This window comes from Pongo abelii, chromosome 13 (assembly GCF_028885655.2).
Source record: "Pongo abelii isolate AG06213 chromosome 13, NHGRI_mPonAbe1-v2.0_pri, whole genome shotgun sequence".
NCBI lineage: Eukaryota > Metazoa > Chordata > Mammalia > Primates > Hominidae > Pongo > Pongo abelii.
In genome coordinates, this window is record NC_071998.2 from 103192408 (window position 1) to 103211513 (window position 19106).

Below are 19106 nucleotides of genomic sequence, written 5' to 3' on the forward strand. Positions count from 1 at the left end.
GTGCTCTGTTCCTTCTCCTTGTAGGATTTTTTTAAAACTTACCAACATTATTTTGGGAATATCTAAATGCATGCAATCTTCTGCTAAAAAGAACTGAATAAAAACATTCTTTTGTACATAAATAATAGTGGTTTTTAAATCTCTAATTAGAAGTAGCCTATATAGACAGTTGGCTTTGCAAGCTAAATATTGTCAAAAAGAATGGCTATAAATCAACTATCCTGAAAGCAAAGTTACTATTGTATAACTCTATAAATAGTGGTATCACCTTAGTTATCCTTGATTTACATTTGGGGAGCAGTTTATCTTAAACAGGGCAACAAGATATAATATGGTTTAAAGCTGGGAGCTTTACTGTTATTTTATTGAAATTTTTCTTTAGACAAATTTGGTATCTGGTCAGAACAACTGTGAAAATTTTCAGGCTAAACACCTGTGACTATATTATGTGGAGAGGAATGGGTTCAATCACCCATTCACTGGCAGAGCAGACTCAAACAATTCCCTTGGCTCAGCTCCCTAGGCTCAACCTTTCAACAGAGGAGGGCAGCCTTCAATTCAAGCACAAGTCCTTGTTATTCAATTGGCAGCACAGAACAATTGCTCCCTGGGTACTTATAAGAGAAAACAGTTGCTAGCTCAGTGACGCCAAACATTCATCAAATCTCAGTTGAGGGAAACAATATTTAGAAAACAATGCTTGAAAGGAATGGACTCCAGTCATACCTCCAAATAATCTAAATAACTTAATCCTACCCCTGAATCAAGCCAGATCAGCAAACAGCAGGCATTTCTAATGCATCTTTTCTGCCACTCTATATTGAATTGTACTTTTCTGTGTTCAGGGGCAATATAAAAAAATAGCCTTATAAAATCCTCATAAAATGCTGCTCAGACACTGTCCTATTTATGAGACCCCCTGGAATCAGAAATTCCTAACTGATTCTTAAAATTGAAAAAGAATTGTGCTTCTGAAAAACACTGCTTCGTTTTAACATTATGGACAATGCAATGGTTCCCTTTCTGGCTGGATGGGAAAACTTAAACCTAAATTTGTGAGGCACTAATGAACAAGCAAATAGGTTATAAGGGCATGAATTATCCTTAACCTTATTCTTAAATTTTTATGTCTCTGTTTTTGTTTTCTTTCTTCTTTAGCCTAGACATCTAACCTATTATCTTTTATTTTATATACCCATGCAAGTCACTTAAAGTCTTTCCTAGAAATAAGACAGAATATAAATACTCTTTTGTTTTAAAAAATTCTACATTTAATAACAATGTAATGAATCACAATGGAAAAGATCAATAGATTTGACTGTATAGTAATCTAAAACTTTTGTATGTCAAAAACATCATAAACAAAATTGAAAGAAACCATAAAACAGAAGAAAGACAACATAAATAATAATCAAAGAAGTTATGCTCTCAGTATATGAATAAACTATGTCCATAAGAACACAAAATTTGATCAATAAATAAAATAATGATGGTAAATTAACCAAGAAATTTGGACAAATTGTTCCTACAAAACAAATGAATTTGAAGGAACCTAAAAGTAATTTAAATTGCTTTCCTAACTTAGACTCCTAGAACTATAATGGACCTTTCCTGTTCAAGATAATTACAGAGGTCAGTGGCCTTGCTTGAGTGTATTAAAGGTTACTATTTACCTATCTTTCCAATTCCATAAGGGAAAAGGTAATTTTGGCTTCTCCCTATTCCCTAGATGTTAATCCTCAAGGAAGGAACAGTAAATACGTAATCTAATTGGTAAGAAACTGCCATTCCTGGAGTCACATTTCCAAGTAACAAGTTCATATATTACAGGTTGCCACCCAAACAAAATGCAGACTTGCTCTCTGGGACCCGCCTGTGCACAGGTACAAGGAGCACTCTGGGTATCTCCGGTCTCCAAGAGGTAAGCAACCAGTGTCTGTCACCGCCCTTTCCTCTGCTTTTCAGCCTGAGACTGGGTGGGTAAGCCAGGCAAGGCTCCCTTACAGACCCAACTGCCCATATTTCCAGGGGGAATTCCAGCAAGTAGGAAGTTCCACTGGGCCACAATAGCTAAACCTCATCCTTCAATATAGCTTTCACCTGAAATTCAGTTTTGGAGGGAGTTCCTGGAAATTTGCCCAGATCAATAAAGTTGATACTCTACTTGTCATTTATCTATCTGTTTGTCCTGTTAATCTCAGATGGAAAGGAGAGGTAAGATTCAGTATCTCCCTGCAAAAGACAGATATACTGACTGGGGCCTTGAGTATAAAGATAAGAGCTGCCACAGGGGAGCAAGGCACCATGACGGAAGATGAGAGCTCCTGGTCTCTGCAGCTGGAATTCAGGAACAGATAAGGTAGGTAGATATCTGATTACCAGGAAAACTTTGCAAATCAGACAAAGCTCTAAGACATAGGCTTTTTACGCAGAAGCAGATGGAATTATTTTAGCTACCATTTTTTTTATTTCAGTCTTTCTTTTCTTATTATGTCTCCGCCTGCAAGAGCTTTGACATTGCCCAGAAGTAGCTAAGGTTTATGTTAGAGCAATGTGACTCAAAATGTGGACTGACAATATCAGTAAGGCCTGAAAGCTTGCTAGAAATGAAAATTTGCTCCCCTCCCCAAAGGCCTACTGAATCAGAACCTCTGGGATGGGGCCCAGGAACCTGTGTTTTCATAAGCTCTCCAGGTAATTATTACACTTGCTAAAGTTTAAGATGCACAAAGGGAGCAATGGTGGGAGGTTTTAAAGAGCATTTTGGGGAGCTAGATATTAATAGACAACACTAGATTAGCTTGCCAAAATTCCATTTCTCTTCATATTGTTTGGAATTTCATCCAGGGCTAAGGAGAGAACTGCAGAAAGACTGGATCCATGGTTTCTCCACAGGCTGAGTTCACCCCCACACCAAGGGCTTTTAAATGGCCCTGGATGATCTGTTTCACAGAAACTCAGACTGGGGATTCTAGATAAGAAACTCTTTGGGGGTCAAAGTAGAAAAAAAGTCCAGTGGAATTTTACAAATTCAAATGCTAAAAAGAAATAGCAAAAAGTGTATACCTAGAACTCTGTTCCTAGAAATGAGATTTTCCCCATCTCTGAAAATAGAATGAAATCAGTTTACAAAACAGGTTTTGGTCTTGCAGATAGGATAAGATTAGGGAGAAAGGATAAGATTAGGGAGAATAAAATAAAGTGAAGGAAATAACACTAAGAAGAAAATTTGAAATCATATTGGTCCAGTTAGAAAAATATGACAAGGAAAAGTTTTAAATAGGGGAGCGAGAATAGGCATTAATGAGAACTCTTCGTTTCTTCCTTAATAACTGGAACTGTGATGCTCTATAGTTAAAGAAATGTGAACACGTTTAAAAAGAGAATGATCAGTGAATGATCAGTGTAGAATTCTTCAAGCATCACTAAGTGAGTTTCAAGGTGGCATTGTTTTTGTAAGATGGGGCAACAGGTATTGCACCGGCTATAAGGACATCTGCCTGGGAAATAGAGCTGTATTAAACAAGGTCCAGGGAGAATGACAATTGATCAAGCCCAGGCCTGGGTTTAGGCTGAACTGAACAGGAAGAAATGCCTCCTAGTGAAAATGAAAGTGGCAAGAAGGTATTTTAACACTGGATGTTTATGGCAGGTCGAGAGCTCTGTGACATCATTCTTTCTCTACAGAGACCTCTGAGGCAGATTCCAAAGTAATATGTGAGGAGAACAAAAATCTAAGTCTGAAAACAAAAAGCAAATATAGAGAAGGAAAATACTAAGACCTAGCAAAAGGTATGAGTCCCACCTGGCAATAAAGAAGGAACAGAAACAACTTAAATGGAAGGGTAAAGGCTTAGAGCTGAGCGGGACCTGCTAAGTAGGAATGTTCTCAGAGGGACCTTAAACATTGCAGGCTTATCTCTCTGATACAGAAAAGGAAGTGGGAGCAAGAAGAAGTGTTTCAGTTTCCATCAAAGAAGCACCGACCATTTAAGTGTTGGAAATTCAATACCAAGAAGGTAGGGCTTGGGCGAAAGGCCACTAGCCTAGGGGATTTCCTGGACCTCATTAGACCAGTGAAAGTTCAGGTTCTGGAACCCCAACAGCAGCTCACAGATCAGCTGAGGGTAATTCCCCATGGGAGACAAAGGGGAAAATCTCCTAACCAGGAAGTAGGACTCACAGGCAGACATTCAATAATAGGAGCCTGTGGAGTCCAGAACTAAAACAATTTGGGGGATCTTTCTGGGTTTAGAGAAATTCAGAGAAAAGAGTCAGAAATGGAGACAGGGAAGGAAGCATGCAAGATGATGCATTTCACTTGAAGAGTTTCCTAAGATAAATGTGGGGTGTCCTGCCCAGAAAGAAGGGAGGCTCTTTCACTAAACAGATAAAGATCTTCAGCAGTGGTGAAGCTTGGGTAGAAATAGGGCTCAAGGGAGCAATGACAATGGAAAGGTTTTAATCTTTGGAACGGGCATCAAGAAAGATCCAGAGCCACCACTGCAAATGTCTAAAATTTTCAAGGAGAGTACAGTGTCAAAATGAATCCAACTACCCTGATGAGAAGACATTTCCCAGTCTAAGTTTAAATTGACGCGTGGTAGACTCCAGACTGCTTGGTAACCTACAGAGGCTGAACTATGGCATGCTACCTTATACTTACTACCAGTAATTTAGGGAGGCAAAGGAGAAGGTAACAACAGGCTTCTTTCTGAACTTGACACCATGGGCCTCTCATTTATTATACTCATGCTAGAGTTTAGACCTCATCTCTCACCACTGTCCCCAGCTCTCTGCTCCAGCCATACTGGTTTCCATGACACTCCTAGAATATGCCAAGTATGTGCCTGCCTCAAAACCTCGGCATTTTCCAGTCTCCTATACACCAAAGGAGTAGCATCTATTACAAAACAAGATTCCGAGGTTTCAACAGCTAGAACACACTCTCCATTCAGCAAGACACTCTGGCCGAGACTCAGCAGAAAAGATGTAGGATAGAAAAAATTGGGGACTTCATGCCTTTACATTTTAGTTTATTTTACAAGGAGAGGTGGATTTATTTATTCTTTATTTCTTTATCTGAGGAGATCTTGCTCTGTTGCCCAAGCTGAAGTGCAGTGGCGCAATCTCGGCTCCCTGCAGCCTCAACCTCCCAGGCTCAAGAGATCCTCCCACCTCAGCATCCCAAGTAGCGGGGACCACAGGCGTGTGCCACCACATCCAGCTAATTTTTGTATTGTTTATAGAGACAGGGTTTCACTATGTTGCCCAGGCTGGTCTCAAACTCCTGAGCTCAAGCAATCCACCCGCCTCGGCCTCCCATAGTGCTGGAATTAGACATGAGCTACTGCACCCAGCTAGATTTTATTTATAGATTTTTATTTCTCTGAGAATTTAATAATTGGAGGGAATTCATATTCAATTTGCGAACATTACTATGCAGCTGAAAATGTGTTGGGGGGTAGGTTTATGATGTCATGAGGTACTCCTTGTGCAAACTCGGCTGATACAAACAGGACAAGGTGCCAGGCTCAATCTGATATGAAAAAATAGGATAAAAACTGAAGCCAGACACGGTGGTTCACACTTGTAATCCCAGCACTTTGGGAGGCTGAATCAGAAGACCTCACTTGAGGTCAGGAGTTCGAGAACAGCCTGGCCAACATGGTGAAACCCTATAACTACTAAAAATACAAAAATTAGCTGGGCATGGTGGTATGCGCCTGTAGTCCCAGCTACTCAGGAGGCTGAGGCAGGAGGATCGCTTGAGCCCAGGAGGTGGAGGTTACAGTGAGCCAAGATGGCACCTGGCCCTCCAGCCTGGGTGACAGAGCGAGACTCCATCTCAAAAAAAAAAAAAATGAATTTTCAGCCTCAGGTGCTATGTGGCTCTCATGAGTGTCTAACACATTTCAGAGTCTTTTTTTTTTTTTTAAGATGGAGTTTGGCTCTTGTTGCCCAAGCTGGAGTGCAATGGTGCAATCTCGGCTCACTGCAACCTCTGCCTCCCGGGTTCAAGTGATTCTCCTGCCTCAGCCTCCCGAGTAGCTGGGATTACAGGCATACACCACCACGCCCGGCTAATTTTTTGTATTTTTGGTAGAATCAGGGTTTCATCATGTTAGCCAGGCTAGTCTCGAACTCCTGACCTCAGGTGATCCGCCAGCCTCAGCCTCCCAAAGTGCTGGGATTACAGTTGTGAGCCACTGCACCCGGCCCAGAGTTTTCTAAATGCAAAGACCAAACTGCCCACCCTGACCCACAAAGAGCGGAGGTGAATATCACAGAGAGGCTTCAGGGAGGCAGCAGCAGGACCTACCCTCTTCTGCTGTTTTCCTTCAAAGGGGCAGCCTCTTCTGGTTGCCTGTAAATTTGTCTGATAAACCCACAGGATTAAAGAACAAAAGAAATAGTAGTGATGGCTGCACCACAGCCATCCCACTAGGGGGAGCTGTGGAGTTAATACAGCTGGCATCTATGTGGCTTCCTCAAAAGGCTGCAAGGGAAGAATTTCTAAGGAGCCTGACCTTAATCAGGCCTCTGTTCTCTATGTCAAGTTAATGTGCTTATGCATGGCCCAGTCCTGAGGCCGTATTGCCTGCCAGTGCCTGACACAGTGGGACCCACGTTTCTGGTCTCCTGGAAGTTCGTTCTAGTTGCCGACAATGAATACCCTTAGGGTTCAGTTGTCTTAAATTTGGGGTGAGAGATAAAATGCTTTACGGAATTCTCAATTTAGGACTCCCAGGGAGCTCTGAATAAATCAGTCCACCCTTGGTCTGTGCCCTCTATGAGCCAGTACCCTTCAGGGAAGGGGATAAGTGGTAAGATTCAGGCATCCTGAACCCCAGACACAGCTAACAAAGTTTGTTAGAACTGGAACCCCTGTTTCTTGACTCCCAAACTAGCACTCTTATGCCCGCCCACACTGCTCAATTCACACAGGTAATTTGTCCTGAGGCACAAAAAAGAAAGACATCTACACCCACCTGCTGGGGGAGTTGCTATTGTTATTTGCACTGAGTGCAGCTTAGGAGATCTCAGCAGGGTCACATTCACCGTATAATCAGTCGTAGGGTACAGATCCAAACACACTACAGGCACTTGTTCCCTCGTTGTGAAGTTAAATGACGTTGCGTGAGAAAAGTTAGCCAGATACCACCTCTGACCCAGAACGGTAAACTGTCATGAGATTAAAAGAAAGTGTTGTATTAGATTTTCCATTGGCTAACAGGTGCCTAGACTATTAGCAAAATGGAGTTAAAGCAAGAAAGTTCCTTTTATTTATCCTTGCCCACTTAGAATTACTTTTAAGACAATAGCAAGCTAACCTGAGGAAGGACTTTACAAAGCTACCTTACCTGTCCTCACAATCAGGTATAGGACCAAGCTTAATACGCAAAACTACATCTCAGATGAAGAAAATGTTAGTCTATTCTAAAATAATCCCTTGATTATAACGCAATTGAAAGAGATTACATTGGAGCTAATGGGCAAAATTTTTTTTTTCCTCCTTCCCTTCTGAATAGTTCGTTCTCTCTCTCTCTCTCTCTGTCTCTTTTCTGAGACAGGGTCTTGTTCTGTCACCCAGGCTGGAGTGCAGTGGCACAATCTTAGTTCACAGCAATCTCAAACTCCTGGACTGAAGTGATCCTCAGCCTCCCAAGTAATTGGAACTACAGGCACACGCCACCACACCTGGGTAATTATTTTTACAATTGATTTGTAAAGACAGGATCTTACTTTGTTGCCCAGGCTGGTCTCGAACTCTTGACCTCAAGCCCACCTCAGCCTCCCAAAGTACTGGGATTACAAGTGTGAGTGACTGCACTCAACCAAAATTCTTTTAATTTCTTTTCATTGTAAGAAATCCATGGACAATCCTCATAGAACAGAGTACTTAAACTACGTGGGTTCCTTAACCCTACCCATGGAAGAAAAAACAAAAACAAAAACATATGGGGACCACTCCAGATTATGCATTCAAAGCAAATGCCATGGTACTTCACTGGATCCTTCCTATTAGACCTCTGGTAAAAGGGCTTTTGATCCATGGAGTCATATCACACACTGTCACCTAACCATCCTCTACGCACTGCCAGCTCCAGCAGGGAATTACAGGGAAAAAACTTTCGTGAAGGTCCCATAAGTAATATGATCAGCCCTTGATCAGTTAGGGTGCATTAGCTGGTGGAGACATATGCTTGGTGTTGCCACTGATGCTAGCACAATTGTCTATACCACCCTCAATCCCTCCTTATTCCTGTCAATCACTAACTCTTTTCTATCAATTTCGACAGTCATCCAAGACCCTGACAGGTGGTTCACAAGGATTCTTCTCTCTCAAACTCTTCGAATTCTCTTGGATAACTTAAAGGTCCTTACAGATAAACCATCAAATGTTGGCCTCAGAGTTCTTTGAGCTCAATGCTATGAACTTCCTTCACTCCACTTCAGCCACCCATATCCATGGCCACAACCTAGACTATGCTATCGTCAGAGCTCCTCCTCCATGGTCTGGCAGTCCCCTATTCTTCTGGACCACTTACTAGTGAGGCGTAATGTGTTCATGCGTGTTTAGGCAATATGTCTATTTTCTTTAGCAAACCGCTTTTAAATATTGACTTTTTTCCAGTCAATTTAAAAGTGTTTCACATGTCACACAAATTAACCTTTATCTAACATTTTTTTGTTGTTGTTTTTTTAGACGGAGTCTCGCTCTGTCGCCCAGGCTGGAGTGCAGTGGCGTGATCTTGGCTCACTGCAAGCTCCACCTCCCAGGTTCACACCATTCTCTTGCCTCAGCCTCCCGAGTAGCTGGGACTACAGGCGCCCACCACCACGCCTGGCTAAGTTTTTGTATTTTTAGTAGAGATGGGGTTTCACCGTGTTAGCCAGGATGGTCTCAATCTCCTGACCTCGTGATCCACCCGCCTTGGCCTCCCAAAGTGCTGGGATTACAGGCATGAGCCACCACGCCTGGCCAATTCCTACTTATTTTCTGACTCAGTATAACAGTCTTTGCTTCTGGTTAAAAAAATTGTACCTGGCCTGGCAAGTGGCTCACATCTGTAATCCCAGCACTTTGGGAAGTCAAGGCAGCTGGATCACCTGAGGTCAGGTGTTCGAGACCAGCCTGGCCAACATGGCAAAACCCCGTCTCTACCAAAAATACAAAAATTAGCTGGGCATGATGGTGCATGCCTGGAATCCCAGCTACTAGGGAGGCTGAGGCAGGAGAATTGCTTGAACCTGGGAGAGGGAGGCTGCAGTGAGCCAAGATCATGCCACTGTACTCCAGCCTGGATGACAGAGCAAGACTCCATCTCAAAAAAAACAAAAAAATTGTACCTGGACACACACACACACACACACATGCACACAAATAAAATCTCTATTTTTATACTTATTTACTTTTATTATTCTATTATTAATTTACTTTTTGTCAAAGCACTCATTATACCATATTGTAGTTGCTTATTTACCTATATATTTCTATCAGTTTGAATTGGAAACTTCCAGGTCCTAATACATGATATCCTTTTGGTAAATAAAATTAATTAATTAATTTTGGCCTGGGCACGGTGGTTCACACCTGTAATCCCAGCACCTAGGGAAGCCGAGGCGGGTGGATCACTTGAGGTCAGGAGTTCGAGACCAGCCTAGCCAATATGGTGACACGATATCTCTACTAAAAATACAAAAATCAGCAGGGCATAATGGTGCACACCTATAATCCCAGCTACTTGGGAGGCTGAGGCACAAGAGTCGCTTGAATTTGGAAGGTGGAGGTCGCAGTGAGCCAAGATCACCTCCCTGCACTCCAACCTGGGTAACAGAGCAAGACTTGGTCTCAAAAAAGAAAAAAAAATTTTTTTTAATGTAATACTTACTGAGTTTACTCTCTACCAGATGACTTGCTAGGCACTAAAAATGACACAAAAATAAATCTCAGTTCCTGCCTGAATTTACTTATAATTTTACTCATGATGTTTAAGAAAAAATCAAGTTAAATGAGGGTCAATAGCCATCCAATGAGTTCCTTAAAATTCCATGCCCACCTGGGCGTGGTGGCTCACGCCTGTAATGCTAGCACTTTGGGAGGCCAAGGAGGGCAGATCTTCTGAGGTCGGGAGTTCGAGAGCAGCCTGACCAACATGGAGAAACCCCATCTCTACTAAAAATACAAAATTAGCTGGGCGTGGTGGCACATGCCTGCAATCCCAGCTACTCAGGAAGGCTGACTCAAGAGAATCGCTTGAACCCGGGAGGCGGAGATTGCAGTGAGCCGAGATCATGCCACTGCACTCCAGCCTGGGCAACAAGAGCGAAACTCAGTCTCAAAAAATAAAAATAAAAAATAAAAAAATTCCATGCCCAAATGTGAATCTGATAGCAAAATAAGCTGTATGATTTAATGCATTAAAATAAAATATAAGCTTGAAATGCCAGGTACAGAAAATGATAGCAAGTCACCAAATGTAGTATCTTTCTTCAAGTTAATACCTCATTTACATCCATCTCACATCTCACATCCATCTCTAGAAACAACAATCACAAACTGTCTAGAAGTTCATTCATTTTTAAATACTTTGGATACTTACTTGGAGATAGCCCAAATTTTTAAATGACACAATTCTTTAATGGAAAGCATAAGAGATCTCCTTACTTGGTACATGTGTTCTGATCCAACTTTCCTAGAACGCCTGTTCAATTTCAAACAAGTTTCATTAAATATTGAAATATTGAACCTTCCATTATCTTCTAAGAGATCATCTTCTAAAAGACAAGAGAGAAAGTTATAGCTAGCTTGCACCATCTTAGCAAAATGCATCATGGCTGAGTACAAGTGAAACTCTGACACCTTAAGAGAGCCATTTGGGTGTTTAACAGGAATAATATTAAAACTGGCATCAGCAGACTTAGCTTCAAGTCCTGGCTCTCCAGCTTCTCAATTGTAATTACCTTAGCTAAGTCACTGAACCTCAGTCTCCTTGTTTGTAAAATCAAGTAATTCAGCTTGCTTTTCTTATGTCACAGGCTGCTTAATCAAATGAAACATTTAAAAATTGCTATAAATTAATAAAGAAAGCTGTGATATTTTTAGAAAGTTAATCCTATCACTTGGATCGTCCATAGTAAAATGTCATGAAGGTAAGCATAGCAGTAGCCAGAAAGTCTGAGAATAAGGAAAACGGCAAATAAAAATCAAAGGCTATAGATTTAAACTCTCAGAGCAAGTGCTTTCCAACCTAGAAAATAACCAGAAAGTAGATGACCAAGCAAGAGGAAATTTGCTTTCACAGCAGACAGTATTTCAAGAGCTACTCAGCTGAGTACTAAGGCAATAAAATAATCAGAAAGCAGACTTGTTTTAACCATTGTACAGAAAAAAGTCATTTCATACCTCCTGCAGTCTAATTCATTCTTACAATGTTCTATTTTCTTAATGTAGTTTAAAAGGATAGATTTGTTACTAATGAATTAAAGAAATAACAGAGAGTCAGGAATAATATCAGTGATTTTCAAGAAAAAGCAAATTTCCCAACAAACAAGACTGCATGTTTTCTACCAATGAGAAAGGTGTAAATGTCTACCAGAGAGAAGCTATTTTATAACTACCTTTTATGTGTATTTCTCCCGTGGGAGTTTCTGCTACCTAAGAATGAGAACAATAAATTATTTTAGTCAAGATCAGAATTGTCCACAGCATTTTCAATATCACTGACATATTCAGCACAAGGCAACTAGCTGGGGAAAAGATTCCTGCCTATAAATGGAAAGTGTAGAAAGATGGTTATGAGAGAGAATTTGAAGACCTATCATATGTGCTCTCCTTTGTCTTCACAACTTTTATTTTAAAGATTTCATAAGGACATCAGAAATAAAAATGGTCACATGTATGCATGTGATTTTGAGGAATACCAAGTGTCTGCATGTAAGAAATGCATGTATGTAAGAAATACCACATAAAGCTTCTGTCTCTGTACAGGCAGAACAGAAGCAGAAGTACTGTCTGCACAGTTCACATCTCAATATGATTTTCACATAAGATAGTCATTATCGTCTGAATTCAGGGGAAGATGGCAATGTGAACAAAGGCATCTGGCTCCCACTTCCCACGCCCAAGCCTGACAGAAGTGATGGAGAATAAGTAAAAATGGGTCAAAATTTGCATCTGGGTTGGAAAGAAGGGTCGGTTGCCATACACAAGGCGGAAACATGAAGACATTTCAGCTTAGCACAATATGGAAGGGCCCGGGCTAAAGAAAGACCCTAAGACCTACTATGCAACCTGGCTTCCAAGCAAAGGAATGTAGTCCCAAAGTTTCAAAAGAAAGAACTGGAGGAGAACTAGAGCCCATGGAAAAATCAAGACAGGTCACAGGACAAATCAATGACCCATGCTCCATCTGGAGCCATTTAGCCCAGTGGTTCCCAAACTGCACATCAGAATCACCCAGACATCAGCAGATTTGAAGTAATGCTTTGACATCTGTATTTTTTTAAGAGTTAGCCTGACAATTCTTCTTCTTCTCTCTCTCTCTCTTTTTTTAAACAGGGTCTCACTCTGTCACCCAGACTACACTGCAAACTCCACCTCCCAGGCTCAAGCAATCCTCCCACCTCAGCCTCCTGAGTAGCTAGGACTACAAGCATGCACCACCAAGCTCAGCTAATTTGGGGGGTTTCTTTTGTAGAAATAGGGTTTCACCATGTCCCCAGGCTGGTTTCAAACTCCTGGACTCAAGCCATCCACCTGCCTCAGTCTCCCAAAGTGCTGGGATTACAGGCATGAACCACCACGCCCCAACCTCACCAGGCAATCTGATAGGCAACAAGGTATATATTTAAAAAAAAATAGTATATATACTACTATTGCAACTGCTAATAATAATAATAGTAATAATAATAATAATAATAGTCCTTCTTTAGCCCACTGTAGATTAGTAATGGGGAAGGACTTCAAAGTAGAGGCCTCAGGACCTGAAGGTACCATCTGGCAGAGAGCCTGGGTTGACAGAAGGGGCTTGCCTCTTTCCTGCCTTGGTAGGCTGTAATGCCATAAAGAAGCCAGGCCCAAAGCCAACAGCTTCACCAATCATAGCAAAATGCTCAGAAATAAAGCACGGGGTGATGGGCTTTCTCACAGCTGCTGCCCAAAGGACACTGGGTCACCCAACCAGCAGTAAATCCTTCATACTAAGATCTGACGTAAACATACTAACACTATCCAATGAAAAGGAAGATCAAAGGGAAGGCCATCCATTTTATTATGAGGGAAATATCAGACCTAGACAGAACTTTTATCTTCTAAGGATAAGTAATCCAGAAGGGGGGAAAAACTGCAATATGATTCTACAAAGAAGGAGAGGGAAGGAAAGGAAAATTGTGCTCGGCAGGCAAAGAATGAGCATATTTATAAAAAAGAAAATATTGAGCAAAAGAATGGTAAAATTAGGCAGCATCTGTTTCATACAGTTCAATAAAAATATTAAAAATAGATTCAAACAAGAGATAAAGGATTAGATAATAAAAGAACGTGACAGCAGAGAGGAAACTGGTAGAGAGAAGCAGAAATAAAAAGGGAACTAGATGAGACCCAAAGAAAAGGAAATGAAAGTGCAACAACAGAATTTAAAGTGCATTGGAAATGGTAAAGATAGGAAATGTCAATGCAAAAATGCATATTTGTGTAAGTGCACATAGAGAACAAACTTGTTATATATTCAAAGAAGGCAGAGGAAAAAGACATGGACAATAAAAAGGAGAAAATGGGAAACCAGTGTGGATGAACAAGCAATTCCACATAAGGGTATTTGAAGAGTAAAAAACAAACTTAAAAAAAAAAAAAAGCAATAATCAGAGATGTAATAAAAGAAAATGTTCCTAATATATAGTTAAACCAAATTCCAAAGACCAAAAAACTCACAGGGGGCCGGGCATGGTGGCTCATGCCTGTAATCTCAGCACTTTGGGAGGCCAAGACGGGTGAATCACTTGAGGTCAGGAGTTTGAGATCAGCCTGGCCAACATGGTAAAACCCCATCTCTACTAAAAATACAAAAATTAGCTGGGCATGGTGACACATGCCTGTAATCCCAGGCACTCAGGAGGCTGAGGCACAAGAATCTCTTGAACACAGGAGGCGAAGGTTGCAATGAGCCAATATCATGCCACTGCACTCCAGCCTGGGTGACAGAATGACTCAGTCTCAAAATGACAACAACAACTCACAGGGTACTAGGAAAACTTAGTGCAAAATATGAACATTTCTATCTGCCCACTACCCAGACGGAGGTTTCATGAAGAGACTTCTGTGTCACTATCAAATTCCCAATGCCTAAAAACATCAGACACATAATAGGTGGTCAATAAACATTTGCTGGGTACATTAATAAATGATTAATGTCTTAAATTTCATGGCTAAAGAAGCCTTCATGATACACAAGCTGAAGATCAAATTGCTTACATAGAATTTTTTATATTTTATTTATTTATTTGAGACAATCTCGCTCTGTTGCCCAGGCTGGAGTGCAGTGGTGCAATCTTGGCTCACTGCAACCTCTGCCTCCCGTGTTCAAGCAATTCTCGTGCCTAAGACTCTCAAGTAGCTGAAACTACAGGCACACACCACCACCTCCAGCTAATTTTTGTATTTTTAGTAGAGACAGGGTTTCGCCATGTTGACCCTGGCCACAGGTGATCCGCCCACCTAAGCCTCCCAAAGTGCAGGGATTACAGGCATGAGCCACCACACCTGGCCAGGATTTTTTTTTTTTTTAAAGAAAGTCACACTTTCTTCTAACCTTCTTTCAAAGCTTCCAGTTCCCAACATCAATATGAAATACTTCTAGAATTCCAAGAACAAAAGTTTATGACCCAAGAATTTTATCTTCAATTGAGCTCTCATTCACACGTGAAGGCAACAAAAGACATTCTCAGATCATCATGGACTCAGAAAGTATCCCATTCCCTCCCTGAGGAGCAGGCAAATCACCATACAGAGAGAGAAATAGAGATAGAGAAATAATAGAGAACGTGGTTTGAAAAGACTGTCAGTAAGCACTGAAACTATTAAAACATGTACCCAAGGTTAAATCATCGCTATCAAGGTTTCTATAAATCGATATAAGAATGAGCTCTTTGGAGAGATAATACATGTTAAAAATAAGAAACTGGTAAGATAATGCTATACTAAACCAATAACCTAAGAGAAGAGAGAGGGGAAGAAATAAAAGGAAGTTTTAAAAATAAAAGGAATGCTAACTTATCTCATTCAGGGAAAAGTGAACAATATTTCAGTCAATACTGGTGAAAAAAGAAATACACACTCAAATAGAATTTGTCTTTTTTAAATGTGATCACTTGTAGAAAAGAAAACAAAATCTATACTATCTGACTCATTGGAAAAGAAAATCTGTGTAAGAAAAAGAAAACAAAAGATACAGCAAAGTAGCATTAAAAAGGGAAAAAACAGGCCAGGCACAGTGGCTCACACCTGTAATCCAAGCACTTTGAGAGGCTGAGGCGGGAGGATCCCTTGAGGCCAGGAGTTCAAGACCAGCCTGGGTAATATAGTGAGACCTTGTCTTTACAAAATGAAAAAATTAAGTGATCTGCACACCTGTGGTCCCAGCTACTTGGGAGCTGAGGTGGGAGGACTGCTTGAGCCTGGAAGGTCAAGGCTGCAGTGAGCCATGGTTGCACCACTGAACTCCAGCCTGGGCAACAGAGCTAGACCATATCTCAAAAAAAAAAAAAAAAAAAAAAAAAGAAAGAAAGAAAGAAAAGAAAGAAAAAAAAAAGAAAAAAAGAGGCCAGAAGTGGTGGCTCACACCTGTAGTCCCAGCTACTCAGGAGGCTAAAGCACAAGACTCGCTTAAAACCAGGAGGCCAAGGTTGCGGTGAGCCAAGATCACGCCACTGCACTCCAGCCTGGGTGACACAGCGAGATTCTGTCTCATAAATAAGTAAATAAATAAATAGACAGATGAAAGGAATATCATATCACAAATAACAATGATGTAAGTTGGATAACTTATCTAATCAAAAATAAAAGTTTTCCAGAAAGGCTCTCAATACATGCTGTCTCCTAGAGTACATTTATAGTAATATTATTCAGATAGCTTTCAAGAAGGAAAAAAAGTAGACAAAGTCATATCATGCAAATGCAAGCACAAATAAATTAAGAAAACAATATTACTTTCAACATATAATTCAAGGCAAAGGTATTAAACAGGTTAAAATAAGCCATTTGTTACTAGCGAAAGAATCTATAATAAAGATATCAGTCATGAACATAAAAATCATATCAAAATGTGTGAAACAAACCAATAAGAATTTCTAAGAGGAACAGAAAATGGCAATCCATGTTAAAAATAAACAAAAACCAGAAGTCCTGAATAACCTTATTAATAAAGTTGACTTAATAACAGATCTTATTCCCCTTACAGGCAAACACTCTACCTTATTATCTAGCACCTACTGAAATTACCAAACTTGGCCAAATGGTAAGGCCCAAGAAAATGTCAATAAATCCTCCAAACATACCAAAATGTAATAAAACTAGAAAACAACAACACAGTATGAATGTTACAAAGAAAAAATCTACCACTGTGTGCAATGTTTGTAATTAATTATTCAAAGGGGAAATCATAATAGTAATTATATAATGCTTTGAAAGTAAGGGTAAAGAGAACACATATTAAAACACTCATAAATAATTATTCCGTCAAACAGAAAATCAGAATAGCAATTATATCATGCCTTGAAACATGTATCAATGCCTAAAGAATTCTGCCAAAGCTCAAATCTGCAAGGGAGAAACATTAAAGACTTCTATTATCAAACAGAAAAGAATGAAAATAAGTTGAATTTTGTTATGCATTCAACTCAAGAATTTAGAAACAGAACAATATAACCAATTTAACAGAAATATGGGCTGTGCACCGTGACTCACACCTATAATCCCAGTACTTGGGGAGGCAGAGGCAGGCGTATCAGTTGAGCCCAGAAGTTCAAGACCAACCTGGGTAACGTGGCAAAACCCTGTCTCTACAAAAAATAAAAAAAATTGCCAGGCATAGTGGTGCACACCTGCAGTCCCAGCTACTTGGGAAGCTGAGGTGGGAGGATCACTTGAGCCCAGGAGGTCAAGGTTGCAGTGAGCTGTGATTGCACTACTGTACAGCAACCTGGGTGACAGAGCTGGGTGTCTCAAAAAAAAAAAAGAAAAACAGAGAGAAACGTGGAGAAGGAAAAATAAAAACAAGAGGAGAAATTAGTGAGTTAGAAAAAGAAAAACAATTTTAAAACCCAAGAGTTCATTCCTTGGGGAAAAAAAATAGTAATAAAACACACAACACAAACCAATCAACCTCTAAAAAGAGAAAGAACCAAACTTAGAAGTCAGAATAACCTGGGATTATATAACCTATAACCCCAGAGGAGATGTAAGCAAATATTCCATATGACATTCTGCCAATACATGTAGTATATCAACCAAATATACATTTTTTAGAAAAATATAAAAATTGACCCAAGAAAATGTCAGAAACATAAACAGACCCAAAATCATGGAAGAAATTGACAAAGTTGTCAAAGAATCAGCCCCTGAAAGGGGTGAAACTTCAACGATCTTTTGAGAAAATGTTCAACTTTAAAAGAAGGGAATAATTCAAACGTGATATAAAGTATTCCAGAGGGAAAAACAATGGAAAACTTCCCAATTCATTTTAAGGAAAATAGCATAACTCCGATAATGAAATCAGACAACAGAATGTCCAGGATCTAGAGGAAAAGAATGACAAGTCTTTATAATAGTGCATAAATAAACAGAAGACCTGAGTAGACACTGAGTAAATGTGGAAACATACCTTGCTCCCAGTTAGGATGGCTCAACATAAATCCTAATACTCTCTAGATTAACTTGCAAATATAATCCAATTCCCTTTAGTCCAGAGACATTAAATAACTCAGCCATGATCAGCCAACTCTTCAATACAGAGTTAAGATGCAAAACCGGATCTGCCTGACTCCAAAGACCATGTTTTTCCCAAGGGAAAGGAACTTGAACAGGTAATTGGATATTAGTAAAAACAGCTGACGCCAAACAGCAACCTGTCATCCTCACTGAACAGTGACAGGTGAGTGATGATCTTTTAAAGACATTTCCCTATAGTAGTTTACTAATAATTTTGTAAGGCTTCTCTGATTAGTTACCATATTAATTTTATAATATCTTTGCCTGCATATTATTTACTTGCAAAGAATTAATTTTGTTTTATTTATATACAAATGTCAAGAGACCTAATTTGTATAATCTCATAGCTGGTTTTATATTGTTAAGATAGGCAGACTTTTTCAACTATTTCTGCTGAATCTGTGTCACTTCCCAGCTACTCGGGTTAAGGTACAGTTTAAGTGGGATAGCAAACAGCTAATTAAGAACTTTCTCAACTCCTTCAAAATAATAAATGACATCGGCCAGCTGTGGTGGTTCACACCTATAATCCCAGCACTTTGGGAGGCTGAGGTGGGCAGATCACTTGAGGTCAGGAGTTTAAGACCAGCCTGGCCAATAAGGTGAAACTCAGTCTCTACTAAAAATACAAAAAAATAGCCAGGCACGGTAGTGGATGCCTGTAATCCCAGCTACTCAGAAGGCTGAGGCAGGAGAATTGCTTGAACCTAGGAAGCAAAGATTGCAGTGAGCTGAGATCACACCACTGCACTCCAGCCTGGGCGACAGGGCAAGACTCCATCTCAAAAAATAAATAAATGACATCAATTACTTGTCAAGGTTTGTCTACAGGGTTTTTTGTTTGTTTTCTGAGACAGGGTCTTGCCCTGTCACCCAGGTTGGAGTGCAGTGGCATGATCATAGCTCACTGCAGCCTCGAACTCCTGGGTTTAAGTGATCCTCTTGCCTCAGCCACCCGAGTAACTGGGACTATAGGCATGCACCATCACACCAAGCTAAATTTTCTTTTTTTTTTTTTTTTTGTAGAGATGGGGTCTCACTGTGTTGCTCAGGTTGACCTCAAACTCCTGGCCTCAAGCAATCCTCCTCAGCCTCCCAAAGTGCAGGGATTACAGGC

At 40.3% G+C, this 19106-nt stretch overlaps 1 protein-coding gene across 5 annotated transcripts in view; it reads right to left on the reverse strand.

The window, feature by feature from the left end:
• SUSD1 (sushi domain containing 1) overlaps positions 1 to 19106 on the reverse strand; it is a 137067-nt gene that overhangs the window by 50797 nt on the left and 67164 nt on the right. For 4 of the 5 annotated variants that reach the window (XM_063714362.1, XM_024252820.3, XM_054520449.2 and 1 more), the window contains 2 exons: positions 10673 to 10782; positions 6993 to 7185 (listed from right to left, as the gene is read on the reverse strand). The exons of the other annotated variant lie outside the window; for it this stretch is intronic. In XM_063714362.1, coding sequence (XP_063570432.1) covers positions 6993 to 7185; positions 10673 to 10782 — 303 coding nt within the window. The remainder of the gene's footprint in view (positions 1 to 6992; positions 7186 to 10672; positions 10783 to 19106) is intronic. 5 annotated transcript variants of the gene reach the window in all.